Below are 15664 nucleotides of genomic sequence, written 5' to 3' on the forward strand. Positions count from 1 at the left end.
GAACCTCCACGCCAGGGCACCGGCAAAACCACAGAGCCGGCTGCAAGAGTCATGCTGGCAACACATGGGGCTCTTCCGCTGGGGATCTCCTGGTCCTTGTGCAAGAAAGATTCGTCTGAAAGTGTGGCGTCCTCTAGTTCTCTGCGCTTTCACTGGGAGCTACAAGCCTGAGCTGCTAGTGGTCAGCCATCTTGGATCTCTCTCCCTCAAGGCATTTTCATGTCAAATAGGAGCTTGGGCAACTGGAGTGACTGCAGAAAACCGGGTGCAAATATTGATTATAAAATCCTGGGAAAATGTAAAGGGGATGGGAATAGAAGCAACATGATATATTTTCATGCCACAATTAGAGTTAGCAGCTGTATCATTCTGATTTTCCTTTTTATTCATTTCAGATCAACTAATTTGACTTTAGGCCATAACATGATTGAGTAAAAATAGTCGTTCTGAGAATAGAAATAAATTTACAAGGTTAATTTAGGGTGTCTCTCTGTTATTAGATGTATCTGAAAAACACTTTTAGGCAAAATTAGACCAAATTAAAAACACTGGGGTTTCAATTGTAACCAACATTCAAATATAAATTTTATTATTGTTTATTATGATAATAAATAATGTAGTGTTTAAATGTGCAGTCATGGGTCGGACTACATTTTGCAAATTTCCAGAGTAAGGTAAATAAAAGATTATAAAGTTTTCTGGTATAATATTAACAGAACTAAAAAACATGAATGATATTAAAGAATGGACTTTGCCTAGTGATTCTTAATCAATTCTCTTAGAAGCAATACTCTCTTAATTTTACTGAAAGAAAATTCATATTTAATGTAATAACTTTAATATAATATTTAAATAAATCAATACAACATCTTAACTATAAAAAAGATGAAAGTAGGCAACGGGTTTGCCGCCGGAACATAGGTGTCGTGAAAACTACCCCTAAAAACCAAAATGGGAAAGGAAAAGACTCATATCAACATTGTCGTCATTGGACACGTAGATTCGGGCAAGTCCACCACTACTGGCCATCTAATCTATAAATGTGGTGGCATTGACAAAAGAACCATTGAAAAATTTGAAAAGGAGGCTGCTGGGATGGGAAAGGGCTCCTTCAAGTATGCCTGGGTCTTGGATAAACTGAAAGCCGAGCGTGAACGAGGTATCACCATTGATACCTCCTTGTGGAAATTCGAGACCAGCAAGTACTACGTGACTATCATTGATGCCCCAGGACATAGAGACTTCATCAAAAACATGATTACAGGGACATCTCAGGCTGACTGTGCTGTCCTGATTGTCGCTGCTGGTGTTGGTGAATTCGAAGCTGGTATCTCCAAGAACGGGCAAACCCGAGAGCATGCCCTCCTGGCTTACACACTAGGTGTGAAACAACTAATTGTTGGTGTTAACAAAATGGATTCCACTGAGCCACCCTACAGCCAGAAGAGATATGAGGAAATCGTTAAGGAAGTCAGCACTTACATTAAGAAAATTGGCTACAACCCTGACCCAGTAGCATTTGTGCCAATTTCTGGCTGGAATGGTGACAACATGCTGGAGCCAAGTGCTAACATGCCTTGGTTCAAGGGTTGGAAAGTGACCCGTAAGGATGGCAATGCCAGCTGGACTACACTGCTTGAGGCTCTGGACTGCATCCTACCACCAACTCGTCCAACTGACAAGCCCTTGCGTCTGCCTCTCCAGGATGTCTATAAAATTGGTGGTATTGGTACTGTTCCTGTTGGTCGAGTGGAGACTGGTGTTCTCAAACCTGGTATGGTGGTCACCTTTGCTCCAGTCAACGTTACAACTGAAGTGAAATCTGTTGAAATGCACCATGAAGGGCCGGGCGTGGTGGCTCAAGCCTGTAATCCCAGCACTTTGGGAGGCCGAGGCGGGTGGATCACGAGGTCAACAGATCGAGACCATCCTGGTCAACATGGTGAAACCCCGTCTCTACTAAAAATTACAAAAAAATTAGCTGGGCACGGTGGCACGTGCCTGTAATCCCAGCTACTCAGGAGGCTGAGGCAGGAGAATTGCCTGAACCCAGGGGGCAGAGGTTGCGGTGAGCCGAGATTGCGCCATTGCACTCCAGCCTGGGTAACAAGAGTGAAACTCCGTCTCAAAAAAAAAAAAAAAAAAAAAGAAATGCACCATGAAGCTTTGAGTGAAGCTCTTCCTGGGGACAATGTGGGCTTCAATGTCAAGAATGTGTCTGTCAAGGATGTTCGTCGTGGCAACGTTGCTGGTGACAGCAAGAACGACCCACCAATGGAAGCAGCTGGCTTCACTGCTCAGGTGATTATCCTGAACCATCCAGGCCAAATCAGTGCTGGCTATGCCCCTGTACTGGATTGCCACACGGCTCATATTTCATGCAAGTTTGCTGAGCTGAAGGAAAAGATTGATCGCCGTTCTGGCAAAAAGCTGGAAGATGGCCCTAAGTTCTTGAAGTCTGGTAATGCTGCCATCGTTGATATGGTTCCTGGCAAGCCCATGTGTGTTGAGAGCTTTTCAGACTACCCACCTCTCGGTCGCTTTGCTGTTCGTGATATGAGACAGACAGTTGCCGTGGGTGTCATCAAAGCAGTGGACAAGAAGGCTGCTGGAGCTGGCAAGGTCACTAAGTCTGCCCAGAAAGCTCAGAAGGCTAAATGAATATTATCCCTAATACCTGCCACCTCAGTCTTAATCAGTGGTGGAGGAAGAACGGTCTCAGAACTGTTTGTTTCAATTGGCCATTTAAGTTTAGTAGTAAAAGACTGGTTAATGATAACAATGCATCGTAAAACCTTCAGGAGGAAAGGAGAATGTTTTGTGGACCACTTTGGTTTTCTTTTTTGCGTGTGACAGTTTTAAGTTATTAGTTTTTAAAATCAGTACTTTTTAATGGAAACAACTTGACCAAAAATTTGTCACAGAATTTTGAGACCCATTAAAAAAGTTTAATGAGAAAAAAAAAAAAAGATGAAAGTATCTGTATAAGACAACATGCATTTCAATATATAAATGCTTGGGTAAAACTATCTTAGGAGAGAAAATGAAACATAAGTTTGCACCTACTCTTAGATGACCCCAGTATAATTGATGGGACATTGTTATTGTGCTGGTGACTTAAATACCATAAGCAAGGTTGTCATCAGTGATGTGCTTCTCTGAAAGCTCATCTTTACACCCATTGACAAATGGGTGGAAAGTCCAAAAACACAAAGTAAATTATCTTCTCAATTTATATAGCAGATGCATCCTGGAAAACAAAAAACACACCAAAAATTGGCGTGTAAACAAACTTAAATTAGGTTTCAAATATAAGGCAAGGTTTTGTTGTTTTGTTTGATTTTATTTGTTTACTACATGAATGACCAGTGGCCCATTCAGAAGTCCAAGGACAAAATATGTGGTAGGATTGTCCTGACCATTGAGGGACAGCTTGCACCCTGACCCCACAGTACACTGAGGCCCGCAGTACCCGCTGTTCCCGTAGTAAACCAAAAGACATCCTGAGACTTACAAAATCCATTAAGGAGTTGTTTCAAACCTTGTAAGAACCACTGACCTAGGCCATAAAAAACGAACAAACAGTAACAAAAACTAGGAATGGCAGTAGTTCTATTGAGTTAAAGAGGAGAAACCAGGACTGGAAGAGATGAAATTGTTGAGTCTGAGAGGAAACCATTGCAAAGGCCTTTATTTCCATTAAGAAAATGTCTCCTGACTGAACTGAAAGCCTTCATTATAACCATTACTTTGTTCAGGAACATTTCAGGGGCTCCAGGGGGCTGTTTTATTTCGCACTCCCTTTATTGCTCTGCCAGCAGCCTACCTAGCAGTAAGTCCCCGGCCTGCAGTGCGGCCTCCCTAGAGGCTACCTTCCCCAGGCTGGTGACTTCTCAGACACTCTGGCCTTGGGGAAGTCTTGTATCTTCTATACACAGTGGCCGCAGACAGTTTTGCTGGGCCTTTCTCAAGAGGTAAAAGTTCCTAGTTGTTTGCATTTTCCCGAAATAATGCTTTCCATGTGTGGGGATTTTACAGATTTCAAAGTGCTTTCATATCAATTACTTTCTTTAATTTAAAAGAAGTTCAGATCCCAGGTCAAGCTAGGAATGCTCCGGTCTCAGAGGGAAGGAGCGCTCTAGAAAAGGAGGATCCTTTAATAGAGGGCCGTCCTGGGGCCGCGGGCCCGGACAGGGGGAGAGTGGAGGAGTGTCCTTTTTCTCCCCCACCCTCCAGCGGCTGCCGGGCCAAAGCCAGAGGGGGCTGTCCCCTCCTCTTCCCCAGCAGCTGCTGCTCGCTCTGCTCACAAGCCAGGGCCAGGGGACCAGGCAGCAGCGACTCCTCTGGCTCCCGAGAAGTGGAGCCGATCGGTGCCACTACGATGCCGGGAGCCGCCGGGGTCCTCGTCCTCCTGCTGCTCTCCCGGGGCCTCGGGGGCGGCCACGCGCAGCGGCCGCAGCAGCCGCGGCAGCCACAGGCACATCAGCAAAGAGGTACAGTCGAGGCACGGGCTTGGGTTGCATCCTTTGCCGGGATCCAGACTCCTCACTTCCACTCTTCTGAGGGTTGTTGTCTGGGGACGCTGCCTGGCTTCCTCTTCAGAGAGTGCGCTTTGGGGCAGGAGGAACTTGATGCAAGTTCAAGTTCAAAGCCCTGAGAGAGTAGTGTAGGGGGAATTACCCAACTCCTGCAAAAGGAACGGGGAGTGCGTTTCATTGTTCACTCATTTCGAAGAGGTCTTGCTATCAGGATATAACCTGTAAACTGATTTCTGAAATCGTTTCAAGAGGAAAACTTTTTCCAATTGAAAAAAAAAAAAAAAAAAAAAGAATTTATTCAAATCAGATCCAATTCTGCAGAGAAAGGTTTCCCAAACTGTGCTTCATCGTGGGACTTTATAGAGGGTAGCTGATACATCTTAAAAAACAATTATAAATAAATATATATATATAATATATATATTATATATACACACACAAACATATGTATAGAACTGCTAAAATTGTTAGATTATAAGAACAAATATCAGAACTACTGACTTGGCTAGACATTAACTAGAAGAAGAATAAGTATATTTCAAAATTTTAGCAGTCTAAAGTTTCAGAAACTTTTTATGTATACAGACTCCCAAAAGTTTCAGAGACTCCCAAAAGTTTGGAGTGAACACTTTTGGGAGTCTTTGAAGAGTTATTTTATTATCATGAATTTTAAACGAAGCACTTGTGCAGTATTCTAAAATATACTTCGTAACATATTATGTCAGCAAACAATTTTGTAAGTTGGAAAACATGTATCAAAGCAAAAAAAAAAATTAAGAAATATTTATGCTTTGATTTTAAATATAAAAATGTTTAATTTAAGAGTACAAAATCTGGAGGTTAGAAGCTTTTAAAAATTTTAATGAAGCTGAATCTGCTAAAGTTTTGAAATATACTTAACCTTCTTCTAGTTAACTTCTAGCCAGGTCAATAGTTGTGATATTTGTTCCTATAATCTAGCATTTTTAGCAGTACTATTTTTTTAAGGCGTAAAGAGATATCCTAAGCTCCTTCCATAATAATAACTCCCTGATTAAAATTCTTAGAATAAAAATGACCTTGAATTCATTATGTGACTTTTTTCTTCTATTTTTGCTTTTGCTTTTCTGAGAAGTAAAATGGGACCAATATGGCTTAATTAATAGAATTTATGAGACGTTGATTTTGAGAGTATCTCTGGCCACTGATTTTTAAAAATGCTACTTTTAACGATTAAACTTTGCTTAATTACAAGATGTGTTTTAACAAGACATAATACTTTAATAATATGAGGCAGCTGGGAGAAATTAGGGGCCAGGGGCACCAGCCCTTCTGTTCACTTGGAATGGGGCAGAAACTCAAAGCATGCAGAGTAGGGATCAAGTGAATTGTTGCTGAGAATTATCCTGAGCACACACAGGATCTGTCTTCTTTCCTCTCCCTTCTTATTTACTCTCTTTTTAAGCTAAGGTAATATTAACTCTGATTTCTATGACCAAAGCACAAGATAAAGTTAATTCAGGAGGAAGGGTTGATACTGCCATTCTGTTAAGGTACCACTTAGATGCTATATACAAAAAGAATTTTCTTCAAAATAACTACAGCATGCCATCTACTATAGACTGCTATAATCTGCATTCTAGTGTCTATTATTGTCTTTGTTATAGACCATTTACAATTTATTTGGTGGTTGGCTCAAATAAATGATTTAAACCCGTTAATATTAAAAGCATGTAAAATTCATGAAACTTTAAAATTGGGTAGTGCTTTATGATTTAAAAATACCTTATGTATACGATCTTTATTCACCTTCAGATATTATTATTCTCAAAAGACAAATTTAAAACTTAGGCTTGCAGTACTTGTAACTTAAGTTTACGTAAGAATAACTTAATTTTCAACAACTAAAACACTTCTGGTACTATTTGCACTGAAGTCCCTTTTTAATGGTTCCAAGGTTTTTTTTTTCCATTTATTTTTTAGGCCATGTTTCCTTTTCAGTGTTGTTCAATTAAAGCAAGCCCTTTGTGAAAATCATGGGATATGAGTTTGACTGGAGAAGTGTTTTCCTGGCTATCATCAACTTTTCTGTTTTCGATTATACTAGCACTGACCTTTCTAGTCAAGTGCTAATTGTGTAAAAGTTCTATTTCCCCTTATAATTTGATGACAATTTATTAAGAATTTTGATGTGAAGCAATCATTTCTAGATGTTATAATTGAGTTAGAAACATAACCAGAGTTTTTGTTTTTTTACTTTTTCTTTGAAATCTTATGTGGTTTCTATAGCATACTGTATTGTGGTATGAATAGCATTGATTCAGCATGAATGATATTCCAAGGAAATTCTTTAGCTATATTTAAAATAGACAAAATAGGAGAATGAGGTACCAAAATGACTCTGCATTTCAGCAAGGCAGTGTCTAACTTTTTTTCTGATATTCTTGTGAATAATATGTGGAAATGGAAGCATAATGGTAGGCAAATTGTAACTGATTGAAAAATAGTTTCCAAAGAATATTGCATAGTGGATTAAGGACAAACTGAAAAGAAGTCTCTAGGAGTGCAACAGAGGTTTTCTTATGCTCAACTATCTTGGTAGTGGCTTGATGGAAAACATAGAATCCAAGCATATCAGTACTACAGATGATCCAGAATTGATACAGGTGGCTAAGCTGGTTAATAACAAGTTCAGAAAGTTTAAAGGTCTCTATAGCCTGAATCATGAATGAAACCTACATGAAGTTGGTTTTATTATTCCTATCCACATGTTAAAAAAAACTCCATTTGTCTTCTTCTGGAAATTAGTTGTATACTTCATATGTTTAGGAATGAATACAAAGGCAGGAAGAGAAAGGCCACTCAATTGCAGCAAGTTCAATATGAACATATAGTGTCATATGGCAACAAAAAAGTTGGCTCACATTTATACAAAACTCAGAGAAGCACATGGGTCTGTTGGTTAACACACATTTGGGTATTTTATTGACAAATGGGTGTAGATTCAGAGAAGGGAGAACAGAACGGTTAAGAGTCTGATAAGATTTTCAGAAGAGGAATGTCCCAAGTAAAGCTTTTCCTTCTGAACAAGGAAAAATTTAGGGAAGGCAATCATCAGAGATATCCTCAAATTTTCAGAAGAGTTGTATGTGAAAGAGGGACTATTCTAAAGGCTGAACGTGGATCCATAGAAGAACATGACAATCAGGGTTGAATTTTATAAAATGGAGAAAACTGCTCTTCTCCTCACTCCCTCTCCATGCCATTTCGAGCTGTTCAGAAATAGTTAGACTGTATTTGAGCACCTTCCTTCTGGAAATGATCATGGAATGACCAACTAGTCAGGGATGCTTTATGAAGGAATGCCTCTACTGAGAGGAAGTTAAGACACATCAACCGTTTAGCCGTTTTTCAGTTCTAAGATTCTAACATTAGTCTATTGTTTTTAGAGTGCATATGTGTATTCAGTTTCTGAATTTTTAAAATGTGAAGAAAATGTTAAATATATAAAAATGTGTGTTTTAATCCCTTCTGGGATTTAAAATAAAAACTTGTTTGAGACAATGCTCACACGTATTTGGCAAGAATACTTAAAAATTTAATATGGAATTTCCACATCATCGTCAATTGTACAGTTCTAAAACAGCTTGTGCTATAACATGCAAGAATACTTTATAAATTACCTGAGAAATTTTCAGGGGATTTATAGTGGCCATAAACCTGGAAGTAACTTTTTAAAATGTTTTTCTTTGCTGCATATGAAACTTTTTGGTTTGTTTGCTGTATACTGACCTAATAGTTTAGTAAAATGATTCATAACAGATAAAATGCATGGCATTTCAACATATTCAAAACATTTATATGAATATATTCAACCCTGAATATTATAGATGTGGTAGAATTAATGAAATTGACATAAATTTTATATTATGTTGTATTTCACATATCAATGTATACAGATTTCTGGTCTATCTTAGTCTTAAGATTTTTCTGTGTAGGACTTCATGCAAACTAATGAACTGAATCTATATCAAGAGATTCTAAGGCTGGGCACAGTGGCTCATGCCTGTAATCCCAGCACTTTGGGATGCCTAGGTGGGTGGATCACCTGAGTTCAGGATTTCAAGACCATCCTGGCCAACATAGCGAGAACCACATCTCTTAGCCAAGCATGAATGCACATGCCTGTAATCCCAGCTACTCCGGAGGCTGAGGCAGGAGAATCACTTGAACCCTGGAGGCAGAGGTTTCAGTGAGCTGAGATCATGTCACTGCACTCCAGCCTGGGCAACAGAGGGAGACTCTATCTCAGAAAAATATTTAAAAAGAGATGCAACTTATCATCTGTCCAGTTTGCAGTAGGGCCTTATTTATCATCTAGAGACCATGTGAAAAAGATCAGGAATAAATTATGGTAAATAATTGCACAAGTGGTTTAACTTTTAATCTAGAAGATTGGGGTTTATAGGATTTGTTTATGGTTGCAACTTGCAACTCGATAGCTAAGCAGGAATTTAGACAGAAGCTCTGTTGCAATGAATGAGAAAACAAGATAGAGTTTAGAAAAAGATAAAAGTAGATTGTCCAGGCTTGTATATCAAACAGATAGAAATAAAACTAATTCTAGGGTTTTCCCACTGGTAAGACTGAATTTAAAGGTCAGCATTTGTGAAGGAAATTGGTGGGATTGAGCCTATATGCATCAGAATGTGATAAATGAATGAATGTTTACAGTGAGTAAAACAGACAAAAAAAATCCTGCTCTTGTGGAACTAATATTCAGTTAGGATGGAGATGAGGAGACTGGACTATGATGAATATATAATGAAGTAACATAAAAACACCTATATTGTCTAGAATGTAGTTGATGATAAATGCCCTGGACAAACAAATACAGCAGGGTGTCAGGAGTTCTAGGAATGGAGGGAGGTTGATTGCTATTTTAAATAGTTGGTCAAGGTTGACCTCTCTGAGAGGATCTCACTTGGGCAAACACAAGAATGTTGCATGGGAGTGATTCATACAGTTATCAGAGGGAAGACTGCTCTCTGTACAGGGGGCAGGCCTGTGAGGATCTAAGCTTGGAGCATGGTGAGAAGGCTCAAAGGAGAAATGGGAAACTGGAAACTATAGCATTGTTGACCTTAATGGTAAATATTTTGCCTTTTAGTCTGAGTGAGATAGGGAGGCATTGGTGAGTTTTAACAGAGGAAAATCAATGAATAAAATCATAGTTACTTTTTTTCTCAAATAGGCACTAATCCATGTGACTAGATCAACAGTTCAAGCATAGAATTATTTTAGATTCATCTCTTGTCCCAAACATCCCATTGATAGAACACATTTAAGTGATTCTACGTTCAAGAGCATTCCACTTCAACCATCTTATCATGGTGAAGCTCAGATGAGTCTTTGTAAGGCTGCTTTTCTTCCCTTTGGCAACTCATTACTATTTCATTATTCAAAATATATCAGGACCTCAAAAACAACTTGTGTGCGTGCTTCCGCAGCTTTTAAAAATTTTGCTACAGTGTACTAAAAAATATATCATAGATTTTAAGGATAATTTTAAATAGTGTGTACTTTAAAACAAAAATGAATTATTCACAATGCCACATGGACATACAGGTACTTTGGAGTTCCCTTTTTTATTTTCTATTTCAATATCAAAAACTAAAGTTTAGACACAATTGTTGAAAATGACATGGTGATGCATTAATCTGATGACTTCTTTTATGATATGAATTTTGAAATGCTACCTTTTTATATTCAGAAACTGATTCTGTGCTCCATTTCCATTTTTGTAACTGCTTTAAGAATCACTGTAAGTTTTACAGTAACCTTTTGGACTATAGCATTTCAATTTTGGCCTAATTTAATTGTGTCATTTAGAACAAAGAGATAAAAAAATTATATTGCTTTTCTCTCCTTCTCCCTCCCTCCCTTCTCTTTCTCCATTCTTTTCTTCCTTCCTTCCTTCCTTCCTTCCTTCCTTCCTTCCTTCCTTCCTTCCTTCCTTCCTTCCTTTTTCCTTCAGTATTCTTCCCGTGAATAAAATGTGATAATTAAAATAGATGATTTCTAACAAATATAACATTTAGGAAGATAGTAAGGCAAAAATTTAATTAAATCTTCCTTATTAAAAGCCACAGGTAATTACTATCTAAAGAAAATTTGAGACATACTTTCAGGATGAGTTAACACTAAAGACATTTGCTTGTCAAAGATATATAACATGGGTTTTAAAAATTAAAATTTTTTTTCCCAAATAATCTTGAGTGTGGATCTTAATATGGGAACTTTATGCTATTTGGCTTTTATTTGGACACGTGACATTTACAAAAAGATCATTGAGGATTGCCTATTAATGGGTTATTATTCATAACATCAGCCTCTGTGACATGCCTAATCTAGTTCAAATAACAAGTTAATCTATGCAAATTTCTGATGATGAAAACCTCAGGCGCTACTTAGTGCCTGGCACTTAGGAAATGTACCTTGTGCAATGTTAAGTATGTCTCTGCATTTGTAGTCCACTCAGCTGACCCCCTAACTGTGTACCTCCCCAAGGCTCTTCATTTAGCTGTGTCTTGAGTGCCAGATGGTTTAGATTGGCGTAATAATATGTAGTGCATTGTGAGCATTAACACATTTACTTACATAGCAGAGCTGTTTAGCAGATTAATGTAATTGTCCTCATTTTGTAGAAGGAAAATGTGCCCAGCAACTTGTTAAGGACAAATAAAAATTCCAATGCTTGTTTTAGAGTTAGAAATTAGATTATGGTCCTGCTCTTGACTTTATGGATCCTAAGCTATCATCTCTTTTGGACTTGTATATATTTATCTTTTACAAAATACCCTGAGAAAAAAATAATATACCCATTTCTGAGTTATGTTAGTCTAATTTGAAACCAGAGATTCATTTGGTGTTATGGAAGAACAAAAAATAAAATGTGTAATCTTGAAGGATCTTTTTCGTTTAAATACACACACACATGCTGCTTATTACTATGTATCTATATACACACGTGTATTACTTAAAACTATGCATTAATTCAATGGCATTCATCAAATTTTAGTCTTTATATTATTAGAATTTTGATTACTGGGCACTGGGCTATAAGAAAATATTAATTTTTCTTTATTGGCTCTCTTAAGTCACTTTACAGAAGTTATGTCTGCAAGCTAGAAACACAATGGTATTTATTATACTGCGTAGTGAACTCTTTAAAAATAGTCAATGTGTAAATGTCAGTGAATGAAAAGAGCGAGAACCAAACAGATATACCTAGGAATCAGAGCCAGGTTAATCTCAAAATTTCTTCTGAAAAGATGAAAAACATTGACATCTTCATCAAAGCATTTAAAGACTTCCATTTGAAGTTAAACTCAGTTAAGACAAAATTTTTCTGTTCTCCCAGATTTTTGAGAGGGTGTGTTTGTGTATGTCCGTAATTACAGCACCAGTGCATATGTACCATTTACAGCCTAGCACTCACAGGACCTAATTTGTATATTTAGTATATTGTCTGTTTTATTTCAGTTTCCTTAAGGTATTAAATTTTGTTTATCAAAATCCTTCAATAAGAAAATCTAAAAATTGAATTTCTAGAAAAGTCTAGTTGCCTTGACAAATAATTATGGACCAAAGAATGTATCAATCTAATTTTTCAGCCAAAATTTTGTTGAAATTCCAAAGTGTAATCTTTTTTGAGTTGCTTGTAACTTAGAAGTCCTATTGTGTAGAAGAAATAGAGTTAGTAGAGTTTCTGCATCAAATGTATTTTTTCGAATACCTATATATTATAGTTGACCCGATTTCCTGGCTTATTGCCTCCTATGCAATTTTCAATTACTGGATGAGGCTGAAAGTTTGAAAGAGAACATGAAGCAGTGCAATTGTCATTTCAGGGATCTACCTCATCTCATTGTTTTGTCACGGGGCATATGTAGAACACTGAATATAAAACACAAAATATCTAGTATGGCCTCAATAAATGTTCATTTTCAAAATGCCTCAAAAAATGAATTAAACCTAACAACCTAATATGACATTCTCTGGCTGAAAGAAACACTCTTCTCCAACATCGTGTGGTATACCAAATTCAGCTGAGGCCCTTTGTGAAGGAAGGAATTTGCTTACATTCTTGAAAATACAAATGTTTGAATCCTGTTCTAATTAGAATTTGTGCTGCAGTTTTTCTTTATTCTCAACTTTATAGCTTAGCCTAGAACAAAACTCTTATTAATATGCACCTCTTTATACCTTCAGTTTCCACATGCAGTACTCTGCTTTGGAGGTAACTTCGAATTGTAGAAAAGGTATGGACTTGTGAGAAGGCTAGAATTGAATTCACAGCCAACTCACCACTTTACTAAGATCAGAAGCCTGAGTCAATGGAGTTAAATTTTCTGTTTGTAAAATAGGTTTAAGTTAGATAATAAATGTGAAAATACTTGGCAACTAATCAGTAAATATTTGCTCTTTTCTTCTTTATTTTATGAGCATAAAACTAAAAAATATGATATTTGCTTTGCATATAACATATCCCTTTTGCTTAAGAACAGCAAAATATTCTAAAAATTTCTTTGAGTAGGCCCTAAGAGATGATAGATGACAAACTATTTATCTCATTGTCAAGAGATCGAATAATTCTGTCAAGGTTACACAGGAAGTCAGTAACCGAGATAAGAAACACAAGTTCCTATAATTAGCTAGCAGTTATATTAGTAACTCAGTGTGAGAACTGATTTAAAACAGGCAACCTAATGGAAATTTTTGCAATAATTTGTGGTTAATTGTGATATAATAAACGTTTTTCTCTAGGAATCTCTCATTGTTGAATATGTATTTATTTAGTTGATAAACTTATTTTTAAAACACTTATTTAATACACATAATGTGTTTAGATAAATATATGGCACATAGTAAGCACTTCATAAAGGTTAGTTATTATACTTAACCTATAAAGTGTGTGTTTTCATTGACACCTGCTTGGGTAGAGATGACAATTTGGCATGTTTTGACACACAATGTAAGTTAATTTCAGCATGGTCTTCAGAGGAATGTCTAATTGGATTGCAGAAGAGTTCTCAATATAGTTTGTCTTTATTTGGACTCTCCCTAATTACAATGTTAAAAAGAAAATATTCTTGGAACACATTATTTAATACAACTCTGGATAGGGAGAATTTTTAGTGTGTCAAATTTTTAGTGTGTCTATTTTGTATTAAATCTATTAAAATAAACAAAAACCCCCCAAAAAAAACAAAATAAAATAAACTTACTTTAGATAATTATATAACACTAACAAATCTCTAGAGAAAACTGCTTTTCTAAACTTGGAAACACTGGATTTTGAAAAAATTTCAGACAAAACACTTCTTATAGGCCCTTTTACCATCAAAAAGTCTTAATCTTGCCTGACACATAATGTGCAACTATTCATTTTTTCATTCTGATACATTTAAAAAGTCACTGGATTTGTAACTGGAACTCTAGAATATAAATTTTCCCTCTAGCCCTTCCTAAATAGATTACCTTAAGCGTGGACAAGTCATTTAACTATTCTGAAACTCAATTCTCCATCTAAAAGATGACAATATAATGTTCAAATCTATTTTGTGGAGTTGTTATAAGGGTTACATGAGGCAGACCATACAAATACCATTATTAATACTATTTATTATTATAATAAATGACAGAGTTGGCCTTAGACATCATTGGTTACGAAGTTTTGCTTTACCCTCTTTCTTTGATATTTTTCTCAGCGGTTCTTAACCATTTATGTTAATTAATAATGTTATGTATTAATATACACATATGTTTTAGTATTTTTAATTATGTTATATATTAATATACTTAGTTCTTCTGTTTTCAAGGACCCATGACACACAGTCTTCAAACATGGCATAAATTATTTGTTTAGTAAACATGTACATACTAGTGCGTAAGAAGAAAATATGGTATCTGAAAATTGTACATCAGTTTCCTACAAACAAGTAGCCAATCTTAAGTATTTGGTGAAATTATAAAGCTATCACAAAAATAGTCCAGGGGGTCTAAAACTTTTGTGCCAAGATTCTTTTAACCTTTGATAAATAACTGAAGCTTTGATTTATGTTATATCTGCTATTTGATTGTATTAAAATTAAAATAGGGAAATTTAAAAACATTTACTAATTAATTTAAAATAATGGTAATAAAAAATTACATGTTGACAAAAAGAACATAGCTATATGAAAAATAATTTTATATTCAAAATAAAACTCTTCAATATGTGGCTTAATAGAATAGAACTGGATTCTCATTTCTGTTTCTGCACTCAAATTATTACATGTTACTTTAGTTTAAATTATTGTGGTTTAAGCATATTAAGAAATATATCACAACAAACATAGATATGCTGTTGATAAAAAAAAGAGTCTTTCAGTGCCTTTTAAGATAGCTGTAAATATTCTTTGATTCCATACCAAAACTCAGTAAGTGGTAGTTTTCAGAAGATTGGCTGCAGTGTGGTATCTGAAACTGTATCAATGATATTTTTGTACTCTTTTATATTAAAATCCACTGATACATCTTACACTTGGAAAGAATTTTACCCATGTGTGATGTTAAAGCATCATTCATAGATCACTTGCAAGATAATGATTTACTAGTAATGCAGGTCACCCACAACTTGACAGATTTTCTTATAAAATACTTTTTAAATCACATTTTTATATCACCATTGATCTCATCCAAAAAGTCCCTAACTAGAGTAGAAATAGTGTACTTACCCAAAGTTGGAAATATTATGTTGTTTCTAATAGATTTAAAAAGTGAATTCATGAGCAAGGCTTAGTATAGAAAAAATATGCTAGTATCTGGAATTCTGAATACTAGAAGAGGAGATTTTTATTTCTTACTGGGCTCCTGAACTCACATCAGGAGGGGTCCTTTGTACTTTTCATAGAAAGAATTCTTGTTAGAAGTACTGGATATTGTATTTCTCAAAATATGGAATTTCCTTCATTTATTTCTAGCCTTTGAAGTTTTGTGATTTCTAAAGCATTTAAAAGGTTTTGTAATGTTGAGAACCTAAAATGTAATTCTATTCTCTGTGCCCATCTCATATCATTATGTATGTCAAATGATGGATCTGG

The 15664-nt window shown here is 36.1% G+C and overlaps 2 protein-coding genes across 3 annotated transcripts in view; both read left to right on the forward strand.

Moving 5' to 3' along the window:
* The first annotated feature begins 946 nt into the window (after nt 1-946).
* On the forward strand, nt 947-2952 carry LOC100404981 (elongation factor 1-alpha 1-like). Its single transcript, XM_078370082.1, has 2 exons — nt 947-1849; nt 2165-2952. The coding sequence occupies exons 1-2, from the start codon at nt 952-954 to the stop codon at nt 2659-2661; spliced, it is 1395 nt and encodes a 464-aa protein (XP_078226208.1). The 5' UTR covers nt 947-951; the 3' UTR covers nt 2662-2952.
* Nucleotides 2953-4307: 1355 nt separating this feature from the next.
* LAMA2 (laminin subunit alpha 2) overlaps nt 4308-15664 on the forward strand; it is a 637958-nt gene continuing 626601 nt past the window's right edge. For both annotated transcript variants that reach the window (XM_054254427.2, XM_054254428.2), the window contains exon 1: nt 4308-4493. In XM_054254427.2, coding sequence (XP_054110402.2) covers nt 4382-4493 — 112 coding nt within the window. In that variant the 5' untranslated portion in view covers nt 4308-4381. The remainder of the gene's footprint in view (nt 4494-15664) is intronic.

The sequence above is a fragment of the Callithrix jacchus genome, chromosome 4 (assembly GCF_049354715.1).
Source record: "Callithrix jacchus isolate 240 chromosome 4, calJac240_pri, whole genome shotgun sequence".
NCBI lineage: Eukaryota > Metazoa > Chordata > Mammalia > Primates > Cebidae > Callithrix > Callithrix jacchus.

Coding starts and splice junctions, on each gene's coding strand:
- LOC100404981 (XM_078370082.1), top strand. CDS start 952: ATGGGAAAGGAAAAGACTCATATCAACATTGTCGTCATTGGACACGTA. Junction 1,850..2,164: donor AATGCACCATGAAGGGCCGG/GCGTGGTGGCTC, acceptor TGCACCATGAAG/CTTTGAGTGAAGCTCTTCCT.